This window comes from Primulina eburnea, chromosome 14 (genome assembly GCF_022965805.1).
Source record: "Primulina eburnea isolate SZY01 chromosome 14, ASM2296580v1, whole genome shotgun sequence".
NCBI classification, from domain to species: domain Eukaryota; kingdom Viridiplantae; phylum Streptophyta; class Magnoliopsida; order Lamiales; family Gesneriaceae; genus Primulina; species Primulina eburnea.
In genome coordinates, this window is record NC_133114.1 from 30,086,023 (window position 1) to 30,111,413 (window position 25,391).

Below are 25,391 nucleotides of genomic sequence, written 5' to 3' on the forward strand. Positions count from 1 at the left end.
TCGTATATTTTATAAGTTTAGTCAAATATTCAACAGAACTGAACAGAAGGAAAATAAAAAATGGATTGACATCAGAACGACAAATCAGAAAATTAATCTGCTAATTTAAAATCTAACTGGGATTTCATCCTACAGTAGTATAGTTACATTACGTAGCGAACTAAATACCTCACGATTTCTAATACTATCCTTCACAGTTGCATATTTGAACTCATCTTCGAGTCGAGTAGAAACAAACTGCTCACTTGAAACAGGATGACGAGAAACCAGCAAACCAGAAATCATTTTGGTTTCAGATGAGATGCTAATAAATTTCATCTTCTGTTCTATTATAATAATGCATTGTTCTCCAAGGGGATGGCAAACTGTTTCTGTCTTTCGGTATGCTCTGCATGGAAAATTACTTTAATTTGGCTACCCTGTGACGAGGAACCAAATTGATCTGAGGAAGGGTTTAAACCTCGGTCCCCAAAAAAGCCACAATCCTGCACATCGGAAAAATCTTTGGAGCATCCGTTTTGAATAAGGCCAAAATGACGTTCTTTATCGGATAGCACCATGTGGAATGGTGTTTTTGTCGTGGTATTTGATTCTTCAACAGAAAAGTTATGATCATATAGTTGTCCATTCTCTTGTTCATACGCTTGATTTAGACACCCGTAAGACTCGGTCTCTTCAGCAGATCCCACATTCTCAGTATCACCGTTCTTGGTTCCTGTCATAGCAGTGTTTTCTTGTGCAAATGAATTACAATCTGGAATTGCAGGTTCTTTTTCATCAAATGAGAGCTTAGTTGGATACATTTGAAGTATCCCATTACTTTGCACTTCAGTAGATTGCATGTTCTCTAGCTCACCGTTGAAGATTCTTGTTTTGATATCGGTTTCATGAACATACAAGCTACCATCAGAAAGATGATCATGCTCTGGGGTAAGTCCGTCTCCTTCAAAAGCCCCCAGTGCAGTCAACTCCGAAGTTGATGCATCTTGCGGCCCTAATTCAGAAAGAAGAATACATTTGGGGGATGAATGGGACTGTGGAGACTTTAAGAAAAACATAATGAAGCAGTAGTGGAACCAAATATGCCACACTGGGGATAACGAAACTTACACACACGATATTTACGGGAGTGTGTGAATTTATATTTTTGTATATGTAAAATATATAAATATTTATATACACAAGTCCGTAGGCTAATTTAAGAAGGAGCGAGGACAGTTTTGCAGTCAGCCCCCTTCCCCTTTCTTGCACTAAGAGACAACAATACACAAAATGAACCGAAAGAAGCTCACCATTTTTTTCAGCCAACCCATGGTTCTCATACAAAGGCTTCTTCAACCATACTGCTCCAGGAAAAACCATCATGTTAGTTTCACTAAGACTTCTCTTCTCGTCCTCTTTCAAAGGTTGGAAGCCAAACCCAACTGTCCACGTCTCCACTAAAGTGGGAATTGCAGATACAACAAGCATCTCAACTTTCAAAGATTTCAGCATCTAAACCCACAATTTAAGAACTAATTACATTGAAGTAATAGGATTAAAAGGTCAACAATGATAGAGAAAGGATTAAAAAGTGGTACTTATCCAAGAAGTAGAATGTATTCAAATTAATTATACGTGTAAAGGTTACTACGTAAAAGAAACAGATTCAAACTCTGCTCATATGCACTCACAGGGCAAGTCAGTGCAGAATACTATCATTCAGAATTAGAAAAAAGTGTTTGAATCCATTTTCATCACACATTTTGAGAAGAAACATAGCCATCAGAAAAATATTTTGGTCATGTGACAGACCTACAAATCATAATGGCAATTTGTCAAGAACATAAAGTGAAATATTGATAAGTCACCTCTTCAATAGAACAGATAAGGCGGCGACACATTCCTTGGCGACGATATTTGTTACAGGTCGCAACTAGAGGCAATTCTGCAACTTTCACTCCATGGATTCTATGTCAAGCCAAAAAGCTTGTATTAAAATAAGAACTGCAGTCAAAGTTGTAGCGTAAAATATTTAGTTTGCACCAAATGCATAAAGGTAGGCAATTCTAGATATTTGCTATCGGGGACATCTATAGAACCAACAAACATGAGGTATTGAATCCGTCATGTTAGACTGGAAAAGGACACTGGTTGATATTCATTATGAGGATGCAGAAACAATCTAGTTAACTGCAAACCAGATTAAAATTTTTTCTAGAAAAAAACATGATCGATGATGGAGAGATCTTGTTCTGCAAGCTGATCTAACTCGTGAAATAGTTTGGGGAAAGTCTTTCAGCGCGTGCAACATAAGACAAAAAATGTCATCTTTTTAAAAAAAATTGACACAAAATGTCATCTTAAAGACGAGTTGATGTAGAAAGAGCCGAAGAGAGGGACAAAAGAGGGGGGGAGGGGGACAGGGGGAGGAAAAGATGTAGGACGGGGAGAGAAAAGATAGAGCAAGGAGACAATCTCCACAATTTCAATAATTAAAATATCTGTTTTCCAGTAGGAAAAATGTAGGCAGTTTATTTTCTTTTACGTAGAAATAAATGGAAACAAGACAAATGTAAATAATTACTGATAAATGAAAATTATGGCAGATTAACCCTGAATCCTGATCGTACCTGTGAAAAAAATGTGAGAGACTTAATTTTTACATTAGTTATTTATGAATCAAGTATTGCATTATTTCTAGGCTTACATCTTCCATTAGACTAGGAGGAGACATCACAAAGAAGGAAACTAATCCTAGAATATATCGCCAATGATATACAGGCCAAAATTAATGGCATGATTTTAGTCCCTAAATTCAAATTTTAATTGATTGCAATTCGGATCGATTTAATTTTCCAACACTGCGCTCTATCTGAAGCATATAAAGCTTCAAGTTCAGACAAAGTTAAATGATTATATTTTCTTGGAAGCAATCACTCCGTCAAACAAGCATACACTTTGTTCAAATTTTTTCAGGGCACCGACAGGTGGTTACCCTATAACTATTGATTGCACCACAAACTTCTTTGCCGTTTTGCCACCCAACCATTAGCCTAGAAGGCATCAACATTCTAAGAAGAGCTTTGTGACACTTGGTCATCAACTGGGATCCATCTACACGATGGATTGACGATGCTTCATGCCACTAGTCCCATTTGGTGATCACTCTTCCATGATAGGGATCGGATCTTCATGTCATTTGTCTTAAATGGTAAGGTAAATTGGAGTTGACAATAAAAGATGATGAAACTCAAGTTAGCGTGAAATTTATGGTGGGGCTATGATGGTGCAAGCTGCCTGATTGCTCCAACATATTGAACAATCATTTTCTAAAATACAATTCCCTTTCCTCAAACAGAGAGAAACCAAAGTGCAAATTATTATTTTTGGATCTTGGCCTCACAAGTAACAAATTAGTGGCACAGCCATGAGTGCTGAAAGACAATGGCCTGTGTCTGTAGTACACTACAATGGCTTATATTTATTTGTGTTTTATTTTTTATTGAAAATAAAAAATGAATTCGTTGAAGAAATATAATTTTGGTCTGGTGGCTGAAATACTAGTGCCACCACAGACACATAATCGAGTGGCTAAGGCAGCTGTTGATGTTTGGCTCTTTCCGTTGCTCTCTTCTTTTCGTCTTTTCAGTTGACTATGTATGAACTGAGAATTACATATTTTATAGACTTATATCTTCCATTAATTTAAGATAAAATATCACTAAAAAGGAGACTAATCTTTAGAATTAAGGATATATTTTAGTCCTCATCTTCAAGACATAGTCGGCTGATATTAGGGATTGAGTTAAATTCCAACAGTATCAAATCAATTCGGATCAACTCTAATCTTTTCTTATATCTACACATAAATTAGATTTGGAGTCGTTTTGACTTATGCTCCACATCAAATATTAAGTTGCCATCATAAAAATTTTACCTGATGGATGCTACCGACAGTACAACATCATCTTTCTCCAAGATCACGGTATAAAAGCCACTATAGTTCAAACGTGCAAATTGTGATCTGAAAGAAGAAAAAGGTCATGGGCTTTCAGTACATCATTCCCAAGAATTCTCAAGGTATCTGACAAGGAAAACTGGGGTGTGCCACCATAAATCATTAAGGAAAGTCACAGGTTAGTCTCAGTATCATCCAAAAGACAACGTTCAGTGTGTTCAGAATTAATAAAAGTCTGGAAAATAGTTCAACGCTACAAGTATCACATCTTACATTACAAATATAATGGTAGAACAACAGAAAAGCTTACTGAAAAATTCAAAAACTGCATCAACTCTTGGGTTCACAGGTAGCAAAGCAGGCACTCTCTTTATTTACCAAGCACAAAGCAATATTTTCGTAGTGAACATGCCCGTGCAGTAGGGGTGTGCAATGAGTTGAACTAGCTTGACTAAACCTTAATTTGAGCTCGAGCTCAATTTTATGTACTCAAAGGCTCAGGGTCAGCTCACAAGTTTTTATTTTATTAATTTTAATTCTTTTTTACATTTATTAATTTTTTAGATATATTAATATACAAAAATATATTCTTATTTTGTATGTCATACTGCAAAATTTGCCATCCAAAGAAGGAATGGGTTAACTAAAACATTTCAAAGATTGTAAACATGGTTCTTTTTTCTTTTCTTTTTACAGGGGAGAAAAACTAATAGATACAACACCTAATGTGATTGAAAAGCAAAAGGAAATACTGCTAGCTGAATGCAGTAAGATGGATGGGAAAACACGATAATTCTGAAACTCTGATTTTACTGAGTAAAATATTTTTAAAAAGTCAGTCTCATAATTGACTAAAGATCCATATCCAAGAAACATAAGTTTTCTAGGCAGGTTTATGTTTCTAGGCAGGTGATAGGAGAGGGAGAAATATTAAAACGATATTCTGGCGAAATTGCATGCTCAGTACTAATAATATTTACCCCCAATTGTATATTACTTGAGGTATCATGTCTATGCCTGTTTTTGCATCCACCATTGGAAGAAAACATTCCTCTAAAATGGTGATAGCAACAGCCAATTTTGAATTGCATTCCGCCTTCAAAGCAACAACACTCTGTGCAGAATGATCTTTCTCATCACCAGGAATGCACCGCAGAAAAGTCCAAGAGAATCCATCAGAAAGAAGATTCATCAACCCAACACTGGACCGAAGACTTGAGTAAACCTGCATTGATAATCATCAAAACTTATTTTGCGAGCAATTACCAGCACAAGTCCCAAAACAAAGAGTCAAATCTTCTTTCTCAAATGGAACTTCAAGGAAGAACCAAGAATGATATCAAACTGATAGAGAAGTGCATTGGATTTGGCATGAAAGGGAGCTCACTGGATAAAGTACACTGAATTTGACATTATGGCAGCTGCCCATATTCTATGATTTCAAATTTAATTCCAAAGTAGACTTACTTTGACATAATGGACCCTGCATCAGGCAAGAATGAACAAAGAAATGCATGGACCCTTGAGTATGGCGCGTGTGGGGTCCATGAGGCCTATGCAAATTTTGCACGAAGGAGCTTACCAAAGAAAAAATGGACCTGTGTAAGCAATTTAGAGTTGAGCACAAAGCAACACCATGGACCGTGATTTGGTCCAAGGTTCGTCTGTGCATGCGCAAGAATTGAAGAAAGAACAACACCGAGGCAGAGGCTGATGCATGTATCAAAAAGAAGCACGGACCCAACACGGGTCAGTATGTTCCAAATGCAAAAAATCTGAAATTTTTTAAGGAATGATATTCTTGCAAGATTCTTCTGAGATCAGAATTTCATTTCGGAAAAAATCGGAAAAAATCAGAAAAACAGATGGAATTATTGGAATTTCTTTTTATGACTTTGAGATTGACAGTTGGGCTTTGACAGGCAAGAGTTCAAGGCTGAAAAAGCAATCTGTAGCAAGGATTTTCAGGGATAATAAGCACTCACTGGATTTTCGAGGATAATAAGCACTCAAAAACTGAGTCTTTGTTTGGACAAGTACTTTAAAAACGTTTTCAGTGTTTTATAAGTGAAAAAACTAAAATTACGTGTTTCGACAAAATTTTTGTAAAAAAATTATGAAAATATTTTTTACAAAAATGTTCTCCAAATGTAGTTTTTAAAGAATGATTGAGAGGTGTTTTTCTAATGTTTTTAGAACTTTTAAAATATTTTTAACTGTAAAAAAATTTTTATAGAATGGTTGTTCAAACTCATATTTATTCTTAAAACGACATTTAAAATCTTTTATAAATTTTTTGTAAAATACAATTTTATAAAAACGTTTTATATGCACTTGTCCAAATGGAGCATGCGATCTTTTTTAGTTTTCTGAATTGATTGTGATGTTTCCAAATAGTTTTTCATTTATTTTTTCCCATATTTATGGAGTAAATTCTATTTGACTAAGGTCATGACGTCACGTTAGGGTCAAACTACCTTATTTTATGAACATGGGTTTACATTTAATCGAATATCATCATTTGTTTGCTAAAAGCCTCTTGGATTGATGGCACGACCTCTTCTATTTAAGAGAGAGGGGTGGTAAGTTCAAGTCTCCCCACCCCACAATGTATATTGATTTAATTTCGTGTGTGGATAAGCTAACCAATTACAATTATTATTTTGAAAGGAATTGATTAAACATAGCTTTAAAATACCAAATAACACTTGAGTAGATATAGAATTTTTTGATTTTAATGTGAGCTGATGTGTTTTTAGCCAGTTAAAAATTAATTCTAAAAAGAGACTAATAATAAAATTGGAAATATTGTTGTAAATTGAGCAATATCTAGAGGTTTGATTATTTTGAATATGTGGCAAGCATTACGTAATTAGGTAAAGGCAGGAGCTTAATCGTTTTTTATATGAAATTTTTTACTATTCAAACTCTTGTTTTCTCTGATTTTTAGAAAATACTAGTTTCAATTTATTCAATTTAGTTAGCAAAACCATAATTTCCAACTTAATAATTGTCTTACTTAAGCTATTTAAATATTATCCTAGTAATTAAATGATAGTCCATGTGGGAATGACTCAAATTTAATTCTGATGACATTGCAACTTATCATAGTGCACTTATTGGTAACGTCACATTTAGGCAACCAAAAAGCAAAAGACCTAATAAAAAATGTGGATAAGTGTGTGCAATACATGTTATGTACGTACTTAAAGATAATCAGATAATGATTATAAGAAGTATAACACATACCTTGTAACAACTTTCACTACAAAACCAGGTATCTGAGTCCAATCCAATTTCCTTGCCCTCCCCATCTATGCATGTTTCATGATCTGTTTGCAGGCATTAAATGATTAGACTATAACATTAACTGGCACAGAAATAAAAGCCTGGGATTTACATGAGAGGAGAGCAGAAAAAGATGCTAGCAAGCTACGAATCAACACAACATACTAAAGCAAATTAATTTTATGCATCTGTTACATGAAAGTTCAAGAAAGCACTAAGATTACAACAACTGATAATCAAATATCAAGATCTTCATTGCAGAACATATGATATTACAAAAATATTTACCAGATGGAACTTACATTTATGCTCACACTGAGAGCAGTTCAGAGCCCTGTGCAATTTCGAAGATTCTTTATCACTAACTGCATCACCACAAATTTGGCAACGACATTGTGGACAATACCAGCTTCCCTCAGGAAGCTCCTGACAAATACAGATCATTCGCACATGAGTTTATTTCCATACAGTCAAGCAGAGTACAAATCAGGATCCAAAACTATCCCTCGGGCCACTGGTCGCTGCTTACAGAGGCCAGAAGCCAGCAGATTCAGGACATGCTCCCTTCTTATTAGGAAAGAGACACGTGAATAGTGATTCCACTCAGTTTCAGGTTTGAACCTTTGGAAAATAAATTGAGGAATGGTAGAAACCACACAAGTTGATGAATTATCACAAAAAGAAAAAAAGTAGCAGATCATTTTATTGCAGACATATGCCAAGATGAATCATGTTACTTTGACTAGCGCAAAAATCAGCATAGCATTTGCTATAAAAACCCAAATTCACCGCATATGTTTGGGCACTGAGTCCGTTAATATGTACATCAGTGACCAGCCCAAAAACCAAAGGGAATCTGATCAGTGCCTCATTTTGTGCCAATGGCAGATAATGAAAGTTCGTTCCAAGTCAGAAAATGTTCTCAATCAAGTAAGATATTGGGCTTCCAGATGTTATATAGCGCAGATTTTTTATGTTGGAAGAACAGTTTTGCATCCAACAGCAAAAGCCTAACTGCTGATAATCAGAAAGAAAGTCTTATAATTCAAATAGAAACATTTTCCAAAATAGGCATCAACGACATTACATCAGAAGCACCTCAAAACTAAACTCCACACACATTAAAAAAAAATAACAAAGAATTTTAAAAAAATCAGCTCCATTTCTCTTCAAAATATTCAGTCAAAACATCATCTGCCACTTCAAATCAAACATTAAAAATTAAATTATCATATACTCACACATCATTCTCATTGAATTTTTCAAACAAACCTCATTTATTTCATAGTTCATACTCTTCATTCAATTATTTTATTACATATCAACTTTCAAATTAATCTCCAAATACCATTTTTTTCCGAAATACTACACTTTCTTCTCAAATATTTTGAGCTTAATAGAGTGAAAGACAATAAAACCAACAATATTTCTAAACTCGTAAAAAAGTTCTCGAGTATGAAATACAATGATTTGGAGCCACAAAAATGTGACAACGATGCGAACAACTTTTTCTAGGATTCATTAACAAATTGCTAACTTAGATTTTTATTTCTGTCCTTGTCTTCCCACACCGGTAGGAGTTTGTAATGGTTTCCAACACAAATGATATGAAACTTCTCTTCCTTTTCAGCTGATTTTGGTAGGTAAACAGAAAAGTAAAAGCCGGACATTATTAACAAATAGCAAGAGCAAAATTTGAGAAGAACAGTGAAGTTTGAACGAAATTACCAAGTATTCAACATGCTACATATCAAAATTTCAATTCAACGGAAAAAAGCTGAAGTAAACTACTGGCGGTGCCATGTCGTTACATCAACACATCTCAACGTAGTCAATTGCTTATAATCTCAACATGTCACTCTAAAAAAATGATTCTCTCTAATTAGAAGCCAAATATTTATTTTTTTAAAATCCATTCGACTCAACATATCCATAGAAACCTGTATAACATGCTAGCTATATCAGGCTGCATCAGTAACCAATTGCCATTTCAAAATTCAGTATATTAAATCAATTTAACAGGGAGCATAATTAGACATTTGAGGCATGGCAACCACCTAAGTAGACCAACTACAGTGAGTAGAATAATTGATTGGTAATATGCATGAGATCAAGGCAAAGATTAAAGAAATTTTGGGACAGTGCTTGGTTTTCCAATCAAGTGGCAAATTAATCCCTTCCATCTGGGCAGACTGGGCTTAAGTTCACAACAAACCTCACAATCTACAGCTGGTCTTGACACGAGAGAAAAAAAATGCATCTAGAGTTTAATTAGGAAAAACAGACTGTTCTCTACCACCAATTCATGCAATTATTAAAGAATCCATATTCAAGTCCGAGGAAGATCGTTTCCTATATAAAAAAAAAGTCCGAGGAAGAGGTTTGCATGAAAATTTTGATTGTTAAAATATCCAAAAATATTTGATTGTCACAAAAGGAAAAAAAGTAGATGGCATTCAGCAAAGACAAACCTGTTCAAACAAGCATGTCTGATGAAACGCCGAGGGACAGTTATCACAACATATCAATTCACCGACATCACCACAACGGCCACAGCTATCATCATTTTGATCCATTTCATCAACTTGACCAGTTTGAGGAGTCTTTTGTCTTGACTTGTACTCAAGTGACCAGGCCTCAAGATGGCATAATGTTAACGGCTTACCAGACTCCATAAAAAGATTCACACAAGGACGATTTAACTTGAAACCACAATGACTCTTGAACTCAGAGATGGAAAGCAACTTATCACAACACCTGCATATAATCCCATCCCTGCTGATTAAACCATCTTTTATTATGGTGTCACTTTTCAGATTCCGGTACTGAATTATTTCACTCAGAGAAACAACACCAAAGTGAATTAACCAAGATAATACTGTTCTTGATTCAAAAGCAGACCATTTTCCTTCCAGGGTAAGCTTTGAACCCTTGCTAAGGTTCCTTGGAAGTAACCTGCAGCTGCCTTTGGGAGTCTTGCGTTTTCTCAGAGGTTTGGGTTTGCGTGACGACCATTTCTTCATGGGTCTCGAATTTTTAGATTTTATAATGGCCGAAATTAAGAGATCATTATCATTTAGACCACATTTTTTAGATTTCTCAGAACCAAATCTATATTCGTTCATTTTCGCTTCAGGGTAATTGGCTCTCACACCAAAATGATTTCCAGTCAGTCTCATTTCAGATATTCTTCGTGATTTTGTATGAGCCTTTTTAACATAGCCAAACCTACCTTCTCGCTCAGATTTATCTAGATAAAAGCTTGGAGAACTTGTGATGTTATCTTCAAGGGGGAGAACTGTCTGAGGTCCTCCAAGTAATTCAGGCACATTTTCAATTGGAACATCAAACAGACGGATGCCAAGTTGATTACAAGTGCTATCATCTCCAAAATCTTGCCTGATACAAGGACGATGACCACTTGTCTCCAATCTAGAGATTTTTCTGTATTTAGCAGCAGGCTCAGCATCTGGCGAGATGAATAAACTTCTTTCTGCTTTGACTGTAATCCCTTCTTTCAGCAAGCGAATTGTCTTGTCAATGAACACTACTTTTGCAAAAGGATCCAGAAGAAACCACAAATGAGTCATAGCAGAAGTAGTTTCTAAAAGATTTAGTTTCTCGTCAATCTCTTTAACTGTAGTAGATAAGTCGGTCCACAACCCAGTCATATCAGTCCACTGCATGCAATCACTCTTCTGCATATAATCAGTGGCATCTGCCAACAAACTTTCACCACACAAATACCAAGCCCTGTGAAATTCACGAAATGGTCTCCCCCCTGGGGACTTGTAAACATATTCTCCAACCCCATTATATTTACTGTTCCTTTTTCGCCTCCCAATTACCCATCCTGCCTTTCTAAGCAAGCGATTGATGTGATACCGAAGAAGAGGACGGGGGTCGTTTTTTATGTCTGTCGGCATTGCAAACTCTTCTTCATCCAGTCTCAAAAAGCAGGAATCTTTCCATTTTGGCTTAGATGGTCGATGAGTTTTCAACTTGTTAACAACAGAAACAGATGGATGGATAACCAGCAGCTTGCTTGCATGGCTCTCTTCGGAAATAGGCGAAGCGACGGCTTTAGTTATGGTTTCCTTCCTATCATTTTGATCTAAGGTAGATAATCTATTGCCACAGGTAACCATATCATTAATTTCACATTCTTTGCTCGGTTCAACATGTTGCTTCAGCTGATAGCAACAAGATGTGATGCCTTCACGAGATGATTCAACTACACGATATCTTAAAGTGTGATTAGAGGGAACACCACCCTGTTGGGACAAACCTGAAACAATTCCTCCCGAAGGCGCTTCTTTTATCAAGATGTCTTCTAAATCAGGTTTCTCATCTGGCAAATGTCCAACTGATAACTTCACCTTGTGATTAATTTGCATAGATGATGTTAGGTCCTCAAAGAGACATTCTATCAGAGGTTTCCTCGTGAAATCCTCTTTTACAATATCTTCTTGACTGGTCAGTGATGACTTACCACTATTTGAGCAAAGTGACACATCTGCTGGCTTGATGTAGCGGCAGTCATAATTAATGGCATCGGTATTAACAAATCCCTTATTACTACTGTTGTCGCATGCAAAAAAAACCTCTCTAAAAATCCTATATTCATCCATGGATCCCTCAAAACTATCATCATGCAAATCATCAAATTGTTTGCAGTACAACGTTTTTGGTGATTCTGCCCCTACAGCATCACCCATTTTTCTCCTCGATATAAATTCTTGGAACAACTGAACTTCTCTCGCTGCAAAATGCATTTTTGCAGCAAAATTAAACTTTAGTACTTCATGAAATAGTACTCGATAAAATTGTGATCATGCAGTGAAAAAAAATGCCTGGAAAACATTGGCAAATACAAATCAGTAGAGTGCAACATAAGGCAGCATGGAGGATGATAAGAATTATGCAATAGTATCTCATTTTGATACATTTGAATTATAATTCTTTTTCAAGGTTGGCATATCAAAGCCAGAATTTCAAAATTTCTAATTTTGAACAGAACGGAGAATATGCCAACCTACAGAACCAAGTTCCATAATTGATGCCAAAAAGTTCTTGTACAAGGAAAAAGGATTTGGGGGACAATTTGAAGATCACATAGTTTCCCAAACATCATGAACCACAATTACTATGGAACAGCAAGTAGCAATCAAAGTTTGGCTGACAATAAAGGAAAACATAGTCAAGGAACTATATGTGGTACATCAGGGTGGCATAGTTGCAATAAAGTACAACAATCCTCTCACGTTATGTATAGTCACGAGAATAAAACAAAGAATTGCAGTATCAAGCTAACGCTTTAATCATACTTCTAGCTTAAAAAGGAAAGTAACATCAGTGATTCACAAGAAGATTAGTTGAAATAGACTTCCTCTCCACCTCTTTTAAGTTCCGGGCCAAGTAATGGTGACAGTAACTCTTTAATACTGAGTATGATTTTATTTCGTAAAGAACTAAAATATACACGTGCAAGAGGGAAAACACGTTGCGCACGTCACCCAAGTTTGAATGCTATTGCTTGGGTTCACATGAAAATTTAAAGAGGATTTAGATAGTAAGAATCACATGCAACTTTTAACCTTACAAGCCGCTGTTAGGAGTTTATGCACTCTCACGAATAAATCATAATTTCTTGGAACATTTCTAGTGAATCCTTGTTCGCACCACTCGAGAGAGCGCGATCCAGTTCCAAGTGTGTATTAACGGTAAATTGCCATGACATAAGAAATATGTAGGTTCCGAAAACTGAACCATATTCATTTCGTTACGTAGTCTGAGAGCAATTAATGCCGCCGCGCATGCATAAGCGGATCATGCATTCAACTTGCAAATGAATTAATGTCACTCGAATTCATCCACGCCGGTTACAAAAACAAACATATAAAACCAAAAGCTCAGCAAACCAAAAATCCACCTCGTAAGCCCTACATTTTATAATCAAAATCAACAAAAGAAACAAAAATCAGAATCCAGCTCAGATTACAATCACAAAGAACAACGAATTATAATAGGAATACAAAAACTACGAAACATTAAGACACGAGGAAATGAGAAGAAGACAAAATTTGCACCTCTACGTTTGCATTTGCCGCGCGACAAAATTAGGGTTCATCCGAATCTAAAAATCGGAGAGGGGATTCGTCTTCAGGCAATGCTGCGGCCTCCCTCACACGCAGAATGTGTGAACAAAACAAAATCAAGAAAGCATAATAAATAAATAAATAAATAAATAGATAAACAGAGGGCTTTGGAAAGAGCGAAACAGCTCTTCAAATCACAACAGATGTAAAGCATGAAAACAATTCCCAACTTCGAGCTACCTCACTTACTCTCCATGTGCACTTGGTGCCATCAGCTCTGTCTTTTTTTGTTTTTTTTCTTATATATATATATATATATATATATATATATATATATATATATAAATTTTTTATTCTTTACGTACGTTCTATTGGATAATTTTTTTGAGATATAATAGAAAATTTCTTCTAGGTGCAAGATTTTACATATTTTGGATAATATATTTTATTACAAATATATTTTGTAAATATGAGTTAAAATTTTGAAGAAAGTATATTAATATCATATTGGTCTTGTTTATTATTGAAAAAAAAATTGGAATAAAACGCTCAAAATATTTTTGATTTGGTCTTTTCTTTTAACTAAAAAAACTCTAATATGAAACTTGTTTCATGGATTATGGTTAAGGTTGAATTCCTGTTATTTGAATACTGTAAAATAGGGTACATGTGTATTTATCAGCAACAAATCAAACAAGCTCTCACCTGCACAAGGAATTCTCAAATTCCGGTGAAAGTTGTAACAAACCAACAAAGCTTTAAGCTCCACGACCAATCGAGATATAAACGCCGACAATTTTCATGTTACTTGGGAAATAGTCATATGGCGTAAATTATTGTGCAATAGTAAATGATAAAAATGACAAATTCACTAGTAACACGAGATTATGTAATATGTATTGCATTTGCTCCAATCGAACCTTGCACTGATTTCGCCATAATATTTTTTATTTCATTTATTTCAAGAGGTTGCTAGATTATGGCGAGATATTACAGACACGACCTGACCGCTTCCAATCACCTTCAGTCCTTCCTTGCCCAAAACCCCCCCTCGACTTGAATATCAGGCGCCAGTTCGTGCTAAAGGCTCAAGATGAGCTCCCCCGGATATAAGCAAAATAAGGGATTAACTTTGAAGTTCGATAGAAACATACACAATTTTAAGTCAAACATTCAGCTTATTTTCTGCCCTGATATGATAGGCATTATCAGTATAACAATTTTGAAAATCTTGGTCAATTTGACTTTAAAACATATAACCGAATTTGAGAATAAACTAGAACATCACACCCACTCCCCTGCCTTCCCAATGCCTATTGTTTAGCGAAATTGTCGTCATCATCTTACTATTATATGGAGTTGTTACCCCTCACAAGCGAACCTCGTCGGTGGCCACCAACAATCACATCTTTAAGTCGAGTCATTGGTCCAAGCATCATACCCATTCTCTGTAAATGAGAGAAAATATCGGAGAAAATTAGCAAAATAATAAAGCTATATGCATATGGTATCAGGCAGTAAATAAACAGAGCCTTGAAGACTACAGTTTAATCATCACTATTATTGCATCAATTATGAAACCAAAAAAATCAATACTTCAAAGATTAGGCCTTAAGTTTCAACACAATTTATGTTCAGGTAAGGAAGATCGATGAGGATATAAAAAATAATAAATACCATTGTTGTGGGAATCAAAATAAATAGGAAAAATATTGTGATTAAATAAAAGCACAACGAGATTCACAGTTCTCCAATAAAAATTTAAAGTTGATCAGACGATAGGGTCGAATTGGATTAGTAAATCGATTGGCATGTTATCAAAGCTTCGCATCCTTGTATGAATCAAAGTTTTCTTCCCAAAGAAAATAGATAACAGGTAAATATAAATGAAAATACAGAAAGATCGACACACATGAATAAACACCGAACGAAGAGGATAAAACTAAAAATGTCTACGTACAAGTAGAGGAGCGGGGGAGCAACTGAGGTTAAAATGCAGTTGCATGGGATGGCCAACATGCGTGACTTTGAGAGTTCTTGTGAATGAGCGATTAAAAATAACAAGCTCCATATCAAATAAGGCTTTTTATCTACTATTGAAATTAGCAAAATTTTGTTAACGTTGTGCAAGCTTTTTTCCAGCGTGGAAAAAACTATAAAATACGACAGTCAACAATGCCACAAGGAACGTGGATTCTTAATACAAGTCCCAAATTGCCAATACACACATCAGACTGAAAAACATTACCTCATGTTTAATACCGGACTGCCACTTGAGGTTCAAAGTCTGCCAGCGCTCTTGCTGCCACCGATGACCAATAATCACAAGCCCCATAACAGCCGCAGCAATGCAGATAGACCAAAATGTATTTGCCTCTTTTGCATTGGCATACAAAGAAATAATTCGCCTTCTCCACCAAGTTTCAGAAGGAAGTTTATAATCATCGAGATTGTTTCCATCAACATGTTTCTCTAAACTATGTAAGCTTGGATCTGATGCACAGTCAGTACCTTCAATCATATCATCCATCCTCCCAATCTCTTCAATCATATTAGAATCCACGAGGTCAGCTTCGCTGTACACTGAACTAAATGTTGCACTGCTGTAAATGCTCTGCTCTTCGTCATAGGCCAAGCCTACTTTAAAGTCTGAGCTCGGTAACCTGCTACCTTTTTCATCAAATATTGGAGTTCCAGAATATTCATCGGGCGTCAATCCTTTGATACTCAAGTTTTCTTCATCCTTCAGATATGATTTTTTCCCTTCCTCCACAATCAACTGAGAAACGTCATTTTTACCTCCCATATCATTTTGTATCTCGAGATATTCAGGTTTCAAAGGCAGATTCTCATGCTGACTTGGAGGGAAAATGAAATGACCTGACATGAACATAGCAGTAGAAGTTTCAGCCTCATTCTCGTTGTTTAACTTAACCTGGCTATTGTGGCCTGAGTCATCCTCCTTCGGACCAGGAGCAGCACCATATGCAGATTCAGTGAGTGATACAACTTCCCACTCATTTCCTCTAGTCACAGGTTCCTCCCCCCCTTCTTCATTATTCTCCATCTACGGGAACTAAATTTCAAAATCCCCTGATTGAAACACGTGGTGTAATAAAATCCAGAAAAAAATATTAGTTGGAGTAGAAATGTCTAAAACTTAAAAGCATTAGAGAGTCTCGTAGCGGAATTATGTAATGATTTTACATAATGTTGCGGCAAGTTCATTAAGGCAGCATATATTCCAGTTCCAAGAAGACATGGATATATAAATTGTCATAAGGATTTTTTCTATCCCAAAATAAGCTGAAGAATCATTCGCAATTTCGTGAGTGCGATGAAAACATGGTCAAGGTGCAAAAAGTATTGAAACATAAATGACACCGACTTCAAACTTTGAAAGGTGCATGACATGAGAAGGATGAAGAATTTTTAACGTTTTATGAAATATTAAAGTTCATTCAACATTTCTAGAGGTGGGGAGTGTTGAGAAAAGAAAACCAATGCAGATAAACAAAACTAAGACGCCAAATTTTCACTTCACACTCCAGAAAACAATTTTCTAGATGAAAATATTTATACAAATATAAATGAATGATACAGCAATACCTATATGACCCGAACCTTAAATGTATGCATCGTGTACGTTACTTATTTGTAGTTAAACGAACAGAGTACCCAAATATTATTTTGGGTTCGACTTTTGCGAGTATGCTTGATAAGAGTTCTTTAAAAAAATCCATTAAACACCAAGCAACTAGTTATTTTTATCGACTTCAAAATGATCTTATATTTTCTTCAAAATCAATATTCTCATGTATCACTCCATTCTCAATAAATATATACAAGTCAGGAACATCTAAAAACTTCGAAATTATGTATTTTAATTGAAAATAACTTAAACAAACTCCATTTACGTAAAGGGAATCATATCGACCTCCACATATTCTATGGCACACATTTTAAAAACTAACAATTTTTAAACCTTTTGTGCACTACCACAAATAATAAATAGCACAATAAAACACCAAACATATTTATCATAATGGCAGTTGATAGATGAATCGTGAAATACATCCATCAACCCGTCAGCATAATTTCGAAATTTCTAAGTGAAAAAAGAGAGAGATGCGAACCACAACAAGTCCAACAGACAATGTTTATGTTAAAAGACCAAAGATAACATCAGCCAACAACTTGGTAACCAACAAACCCAATAAAAAAATGGAATGAAGCTCTGAAAAACATATAGCCAGCAAAAACACAATTCAGCTATAACTTCTCCATACAGTGAAAATCCACTAAAACCATAAAACCCCAACTCTCAAGAGACAGAGCCAGCCATTTGCTATTCAACATGTAGTTCCCAGAGGCTTGAAATATCAGTTATTGCCAACAATAGGAGTGGTAGTAAACTAGTAATTGCATGAGTATAGCATAATTCCGAGAAATAGACAAACTATAATTGACTCTCAAGAATCCCAACCAAGGTTATTACGAATCATGAACCCGCGATCATAAATAATACGACAACAGTCGATAAACGTGAAAAGTCAAATTATAATCCGATCGCGGTTTTCATCGCGAGAGATAGAAAAATTAAAGCCATCAATAATTAATCAATCGACTAGTAAGAACACCTGCGGAAGTAGAGATAAGGATCAGATGGAAGAAGTACAGCTCCAGCAAGAACAATGATTGCGATGTGTCGGGAGTTGGGATAGAAGGGAGAGGGAACATACGTAAGAAGATTTTGGTGGAAAAAGATAGAGATACCGGGATAGCCGGTAGGTGGTCACCATGTGTTAACCGGCTACGGGAGGCGTCTATGGCCAATGGGGGTGGTCGTGCCCGGTTATTTCGGTGGCGTGGGTTGGGGAGAAAGTATCTAACAGTTGCGCGATTAGTTTGTAGTTGAGCAGCCAAGGCATAAATCAATTTGTTTTAGAATTTCCATCCATTTCGTCAATACTTTCTCCACATCGCACGCCATATACACACAGTCACACCTATTTTTTTAATTTTTATTTGAGTATCATTGAGGTGTCGCACTTATTAGATGTGATGAAACATATCAAAATTATATATTTAATAGATGAGTGATAAATCAGCGATGTTCATGTAAGCGTGCACGATGATGTATATCATATCAAGTGTGTGTATATATATACTTTTATATGTTGTCAACCAACTTACCTCTGTGTTCATTATTAAGGTGACATTCACATAGTGAATATACAATTTTGATATGTTTCATCACGTTCAATATGTGAGATACACATAAACGATGAGAGCAATAATGAAAACAACTTATATACAACATATCAAAACTGTACATATGTCTAATTACATAACTTCATTTTTTTAAAAGAAAGCACCTAACTATTAAAAATAAAACTTGACATCAAAATTTTTTTTAAAAATTACTGCCTAAATAGCTAATTAGAAAAAATAACAACCTTTTGATACATTGTGTGTGTGCATATTTATATATCATTTTAAACAATATTATTTAGAAACAGAAGCAAAAATATTATTTAAGGACCTTTTGATACGATGTGTGTGCATGCATATTAAGGGTTAATGAAATAGATTATATCATCATTCACGGGACACGTGGATTGAGAATATGGTGCCTTCATTAGGAAAATGGAAATAGATATTAATTATGGGGCAATAGGACCGTAAACGAACTAATTCAGTTTATGGCATTTTGTATTCGAAATTATCGAAATTGAGTTCAACCTCCATATTATCAGTTTTTTCGAACCGAATTTGAGTTTAAATTATATTATTTGATAGTTCGTGATTTATTCACAAGTTTTAACATTTTATTAAAATAATGTAATTATATATTTGAGCAATTATTTACGAATACCGCGCGAACATTTTCACATGTTTCGACCTAGTCTCGAACTGGAGTCTTAATTCGAATCGATCTAGATTCTAGAGCCATGTAATATCGAAATTTTCGAGTTTGAATTGAACTCGAGTTATTAAATTCGAGTTATGATACACTTATTCAAACTCAAGTTCGAGCCTTAATTTTTTTTGGTGATATTCGATTTGATTCAATTCGTTTATACACTTATGTAATAATTGGTTAACGAGAATTGAAAATTTAGAATTTTGTACAATTTTTCTCGGGCCTTTTGTAAAAAGTGACTTTTGTGAAAGTCAATGATATGTTTTTTTTATATATATACTAGTGATATGATCGATTGAAGGATAATGATTGAGTTACAATAATTCGGTTTTTTATATATTGAACACTAATAAATTAAATCAATTTTGGTGTTCAAACAAAACAGAAGACAATCAAAATAATCATTCATAGAAACGAATAAACATTTTGATAAAACATTTAAAAGATATGCAAGTTGAATGTCTAAAAATGTTTGCATTTAAAACATTTGGTATGCAATATTTTGATATTTGAAATACACATAAAATGAAAACACCTTATACAACTCATTTCAACTTAGGATCCATCTCTTGTCTAATTGAAACTCATAACACATTCTCGATTATAGGTCGCAACTTCACAATCTGCATAATATTTAATGTCTTTTATGTCAAAACTACAAACATAATTTTTAATGCATATGTGTGAAGACTCACTCGACTAAACTTTGAAGCTAAACTTTCATCTATATGTGTGAGTGATTGTGTGTTAATATAATCAATTACAATGTGTATCTCGTAAATTTATCTTCACACTTAGGCTTGATCTCATTCTAACTAATTTCTTCATGTATGTTGCACATGATTTGAATATCTTTCAAATGCTTGTATTTAATTTGCAGGACGTTGTATTTATAGGCTTCGAGAATTTATATTTCATTAGTTCCACGAAACTTTTGCCAACTCGCAGCAAATTTTATTTAAAAAAAAAATCACCCAAAAAAAAACGATATTTATTAATTTAAGAAATATTACATATCATATTCTTAATATCCAATAAATAATAAACTAAAAAAAACCCATAACGAATAAGATATACATTTTTTATTCTCCGAACTTGATAAAAGCCCCTCCGGATTGGTCCCAGCAAGTTCCACGCAATAAATATAATAACAACCCAAAATTTTATTTAGATCATTGTTAATTTATATCTCCAAAATTGTTCTATTTGTTCTCTTCTTTCTCTGTCTTGGCAACAACCCACGTAGAAAAATACAGTTAAAGATGTTAGAGTTCGTGTATTTTCACCATTATCTCCAAGTCATTTACTAAGTAGTGACTTTGATTGCTAATAATTTCTCGTAGTTCGAAATTGTCATTTACATTAAAGAATACAATTGCAAATTTGATATATTGTTTAATTTCTCGTAGTAACTTCAAAGAAGAGAAGTCAGTAAAACACAAGGATACTCATTTGCAATGACCTAAATTTTGGTTAGAATCGATACTTCGTCACCAATGGCTTGACATTTGACCAAAAAGCCCAACTGTAGAAAGACACACGTTGCACAAAGTCAAATATACACATTTCATATTCACATCCTCATATTGGAAGAAAAGTATCACCAACTAAGGATCATTGATAATATTGTCAAAAATCGAGGATTTGAAGGGTAGATATAAATAAAATATTATATTTGAACGATATCTAAGACTGTGAGTGTATCATATACATCGAAACATAATGTACATAAAAAAAAATTAGAGTAGAACTTTGCTGAAAACACGAACAAATCAAGAAAAGAACAAATACAACTTCTACTTTTGATTTTCCAAAACGTATCGTGAATTTTCTATGTTAAGCGATGGATTGAGGCCGCATTTTCAAATAAAATGATGGCAAAACTCACTTTTGTTTTGATTTGGAAGGTAACAGAGAAATGAGGTAGAAAGGGTAAGATGAAATGTGGAGTGTGGTGGAGACATTTTTATAGTTTAATAATAGAAACAAAAAACAGTGAGTACAAGAGAGAAAATATAGTAAAGATATATCTCATTCATAGCAATTTTTAAAACAATGGGGGCATATTACGAATATCTTATTTTTCCAAGGGGCAGTTCAAATTCCAAACCACTCAAGCCGTATGAAACCCGCATTGCACTCGCATTCCATTATCTTGCTAGGGTTTAACGCATAACAGCATCCTGAAAATGGCGACTCGCTATCTCACTCGCTCTCTACTCGTCATCTCCAAGCAAAATCTATTCGTCTCGTTTCCCCGCTCATACACCACGGTACCCTCCGCCGTTTTTCCCAACTCGTCTTCATTCCTCTTCCGTATCCGCCCACTTGTTTCCACGGCCTCATCTTCCAATTTTCGCCGCCTCGGACCAGCGTTGTGTACCAGAGGTTTTGCGAGTCGACATACCTCTTCATCTCTTAATGATCCAAACCCCAACTGGTCTAACCGTCCACCGAAGGAGACGATTCTGCTCGACGGTTGTGATTTCGAGCATTGGCTCGTGGTCATGGAAAAACCAGAGAATGAGCCGACCAGAGATGAAATCATCGATAGTTACATCAAAACCTTGGCTATGGTTGTGGGAAGGTTTGTAATTTTTGTTAAAGTTTGCTATTTTTGCTATTATCTTGTTTGTGTATGTATACTGCGTAGGTTGATGATTTATCACGTAGACTGTAATTATTGGTGACCGGTGGGAGTATTTATCAAATGTTCATGAAAGTGGACGCATAAAGAAGATTATTACCACGATTATTGTTTTAACTTTTTATTGATGTGCACTGGTTTTTAACGAACGAAAAGAGTTTAGTTGGAAAATACATGGCAAGAATAAAAAATATGTGTTTGTTGATAAAAGTATGGTGCATAGGACGACACAATATGATGGTAGTAGGTCTTTGGAAGATACGGGGCTTGCAAACTTCAATTCCGCATCTCATTCCTGGCTGTGTTCTTTGAAGAGAATGCTGGAATTAATGAAGCTTGTGTTTCTGAAGTTCCAATTAAACAGTCGATAAGGTGGATGGTTGACGTGTATCTACTTTTCTTGGTAAAGAGAAGTTGGTTGCACGTCTCTGATATGAGAATAATGATGTTACTTTTTGAAACCTTGGTGTTTGGTGTGTTTTTGCTATGTCAAATGAATTAACTTTTTGGTATTGACAGTGAGGAAGAAGCAAGGATGAAAATATATTCTGTTTCTACTAGGCATTACTTTGCCTTTGGAGCCCTTGTGTCTGAAGAACTTTCATACAAGTTAAAAGGTTTTTGGGTTTTGTCATCGCTGTTTCCTGACAAGGTTTTGATTCTGGATTTTTGTCTGATTTAAATCCATTTTGGTGCAGAGCTGCCGAAAGTCCGATGGGTGCTTCCTGATTCTTACTTGGATGTGAGAAATAAAGATTACGGAGGTATGGAGTTGCACGATACATTTATTGCACTGCAATGGCCTGTCCGTTGACTTCTTTTTGTTATGTATGTGACCTGACCATTTGGTGGTTCTAATCTGTCACTTTTTTCAATCTTGCACCTGCATTGTTATCTATAAAGTGCAACTATGAATGTGCTAATGCATATTATCTTATTTATTACATTATTCGGTATAGCTCCATTTATTTTTACATGCTGCTGCTTGGTCAGTAGGGAATATTTACTCTAATTTTATGATTTTGCTTATTGCAGGGGAACCTTTTATCAATGGGCAGGCTGTTCCATATGACCCTAAATATCATGAGGAATGGGTGAGGAACAATGCTCGGGCAAATGAGAGGAACAGGCGCAATGACAGACCTCGCAACTTTGACAGATCTAGAAACTTTGAGAGAAGAAGAGATATGAACAATCAGAACTTTACCAATGTTGGAAGTCCTGGTGGTAGCGCTGGGGGGCCACCAAATATGTCAGCAATTCCACCGAATGTGCCTAACACAGGAGCAATGCAACCCAATATGCATCAGCAACCCAATAACATGGGAGGACAGTCAAACTACGGGGGCAATGTGCCACCGAGCAACTCAGGAAATTATCCTCCAAATCCTAGAGATGTACCCAACAATGCCCCAAACCAGTATGGCAATGCGCCAAATAGTGGAGGAATGCCCTATCAATCCGGTCCTGGACCGAATCAGAACAGCTTTGGTCCAAACAGGGCACCTGGACCAATACCTAATCCCAACAGCTATGCTTCAAACACGGGTCCTCCGAGCCCGGGACAAATGGGACCTCCAATTCCGGGACAAAACCCAAACGTGGGACCAGGTCCAGGACAAAATCCATACATGAGGCCTGGTCCGGGACAAAATCCATACATGGGACCTGGCACGGGACAATATCAGAACAGTCATTCTCCAAACATGGGGCGTGGTTCGGAACAAAATCCGAACATGGGACCTGTCACGGGACAATATCAGAACAGTCATACTCCTAACGCGGGGCCTGGTCAAGGACACAATCAGAGTGGCTATGGCCAAAACATGGACGGCGGAAGTGCCTACCAGAACCAGAATGTGCCCGGAAGAGATTTCCCTCCACCATCAAATTACTAAGATATGTGTGTAATAATGGCATCCGTCATAATTCTGAGATCTCGGCTGTAGCTCAAGTTTCATAAACTCTAAAAGATTTTTCGTTGGTATCGATGTGCTTATAGTTCAGTTCAATGTGCAAATGTTTCACGATTTTGTTGTTTGGGATTGTTTTGTCCTCTGATCTGAATACAACTGTATTTATACGCGTGGGTGGATTTGGCTGGGATTACAAGCAGTCGTGCACATCCCGATCCATCGGAGAAGGGTTGCCTCAATTTAGCGAACTAGTAAAAAATATGTGGTCCGCATGTCGCAACAATTTGTTCATAATAAAAAGCAGTTGAATAGATTATGAATATTCGTATTCCTATGTTAAAGTTTGAGTTAGTATTTACGAGAAATTTTGGTGCATTGTGATATGTACAGTTGATTGCATACATTACTTGAGTGGAACTTTATTTATTGCATATGAGAAATACATAATTTAAAATGTTTTAAGTGGTTTGGAAATCTTCTCCATTTTAATCAACCGTAGTTTTCATGCCCTTTTCAACCGTGTTTCTTTTTTTATTGGTAAACGAAGCTATGTTCTGGTATCTTAAATTCGAATGTTTGTACTTCTGTTGGGAAAATAACGTGTTTCTTGCATTTTTTTTTTTTTTAATTTGACGTTTCAGTGAAACATCTTTCTTTCGTTGGATTTAAGGTAAATTAATAATCCTATCCACCTATTTTAGGTGATGACGCGGGTCCAGCTCATTATTACATATTTAATAATGGAGCTATTTTTTACTAGATTGCTTCATTTACCATTTGATTTCTATAGTTTTATTCCCTAAACTGGATCACCTATGTGACTTGTACCATGTTTATCTATCAATAAATGAAACAATATGTATCAGTACAGCATTCCATAAATTTATCCATCTCAAAGACTAACAAGAGCACAATAAATGAGATGTTACTCTTAGGACGTTATCCCTGAACGTTTATCAATATATGTGAGGTCCATTGATGAACGACACATCTTTAAATATTCACACTTGATACATGGTTAGAATAACATCTCAAGAGAAACTTGTAACTTCTCCGAGGGCACGTTCGTGTCTTCAATGAACGAATCCCTGCAACCACAGCTATTCATTTTCTTTACCCTGGACAATTGTTCCTTTCAAATAAAAATAGGATATTATGCATGATCAATTAAAACACTAGTTAACTGAACATTTCATTCTTTCCAGTTGTCCAAAATATGCGATACGGAGGATTCTTATTCTCTTTGTCGTCAACTTTTGTCAAATGATTTTTAAGAAGAATGTCTAACCAATAAAATACGTGCATCCACATAAGAAGCGTGCGAGTGCCTTGTGCTACAGAAAATCAGTCTCAGCTTCTATTTAGTTTGTCCGAAAGATGACATTTCAAGGCTAGTTGAGCAGTTGATGATTGGCTCTTCTGTCCTTAGCGAACCGAATCTAATCAGCCAAAGTAATTTCCTTTTGCAAATTTTTCCACCTGCACAAAATCCAGATCAAATTTCTCCCACAGATCCCCGTCGCTGATTGATTGCTTGATTATGTATGAATTTCTTCCTATGAATCTGTTTATAACA

At 35.6% G+C, this 25,391-nt stretch overlaps 3 protein-coding genes across 5 annotated transcripts; 1 reads left to right on the top strand and 2 right to left on the bottom strand.

Annotated features, from left to right (window-relative positions):
- Positions 1-65: 65 nt before the first annotated feature.
- LOC140811633 (increased DNA methylation 1) lies at positions 66-13,621 on the bottom strand. 2 transcript variants are annotated; one of them, XM_073169644.1, is made up of 9 exons: positions 13,318-13,621; positions 9,700-11,990; positions 7,531-7,654; positions 7,190-7,272; positions 4,921-5,165; positions 3,920-4,006; positions 1,851-1,950; positions 1,293-1,494; positions 66-994 (listed from the first exon to the last, which is right to left on the bottom strand). In XM_073169644.1, the coding sequence occupies exons 2-9, from the start codon at positions 11,944-11,946 to the stop codon at positions 330-332; spliced, it is 3,753 nt and encodes a 1,250-aa protein (XP_073025745.1). In that variant the 5' UTR covers positions 11,947-11,990; positions 13,318-13,621; the 3' UTR covers positions 66-329. The 2 variants fall into 2 exon arrangements, with proteins under 2 accessions (XP_073025745.1, XP_073025746.1); XM_073169645.1 differs by lacking the exon at positions 13,318-13,621 and adding an exon at positions 12,826-12,964.
- Positions 13,622-14,456: 835 nt separating this feature from the next.
- On the bottom strand, positions 14,457-18,249 carry LOC140811686 (ATG8-interacting protein 1-like). Of its 2 annotated transcripts, none has more exons than XM_073169727.1 (3): positions 17,967-18,249; positions 15,575-16,402; positions 14,457-14,774 (listed from the first exon to the last, which is right to left on the bottom strand). In XM_073169727.1, the coding sequence occupies exons 2-3, from the start codon at positions 16,391-16,393 to the stop codon at positions 14,676-14,678; spliced, it is 918 nt and encodes a 305-aa protein (XP_073025828.1). In that variant the 5' UTR covers positions 16,394-16,402; positions 17,967-18,249; the 3' UTR covers positions 14,457-14,675. The 2 variants fall into 2 exon arrangements, with proteins under 2 accessions (XP_073025828.1, XP_073025827.1); XM_073169726.1 differs by having other exon boundaries at positions 14,458-14,774; positions 15,575-16,419; positions 17,967-18,247.
- Positions 18,250-21,385: 3,136 nt separating this feature from the next.
- Positions 21,386-23,939, top strand: LOC140812598 (uncharacterized). Its single transcript, XM_073170908.1, has 4 exons — positions 21,386-21,839; positions 22,419-22,516; positions 22,598-22,663; positions 22,935-23,939. Exons 1-4 carry the CDS (start codon positions 21,442-21,444, stop codon positions 23,795-23,797), a joined length of 1,425 nt encoding a protein of 474 aa, XP_073027009.1. The 5' UTR covers positions 21,386-21,441; the 3' UTR covers positions 23,798-23,939.
- Positions 23,940-25,391: the final 1,452 nt, after the last annotated feature.

Bases quoted from the DNA above. Each gene is read 5' to 3' on its own strand.
- LOC140811633 (XM_073169644.1), bottom strand. From the start codon at position 11,946: ATGGGTGATGCTGTAGGGGCAGAATCACCAAAAACGTTGTACTGCAAA. The intron at 1,951-3,919 runs GTAAAATTTTTA...GGCTTGACATAG, and splicing joins CTGTCGGTAGCATCCATCAG to AATCCATGGAGTGAAAGTTG. The intron at 995-1,292 runs GTGAGCTTCTTT...TTTCTGAATTAG, and splicing joins TGGGTTGGCTGAAAAAAATG to GGCCGCAAGATGCATCAACT.
- LOC140811686 (XM_073169727.1), bottom strand. From the start codon at position 16,393: ATGGAGAATAATGAAGAAGGGGGGGAGGAACCTGTGACTAGAGGAAAT. The intron at 14,775-15,574 runs GTAATGTTTTTC...TCTCATTTACAG, and splicing joins AGTCCGGTATTAAACATGAG to AGAATGGGTATGATGCTTGG.
- LOC140812598 (XM_073170908.1), top strand. From the start codon at position 21,442: ATGGCGACTCGCTATCTCACTCGCTCTCTACTCGTCATCTCCAAGCAA. The intron at 21,840-22,418 runs GTTTGTAATTTT...TGGTATTGACAG, and splicing joins TTGGCTATGGTTGTGGGAAG to TGAGGAAGAAGCAAGGATGA. The intron at 22,664-22,934 runs GTATGGAGTTGC...TGCTTATTGCAG, and splicing joins GAGAAATAAAGATTACGGAG to GGGAACCTTTTATCAATGGG.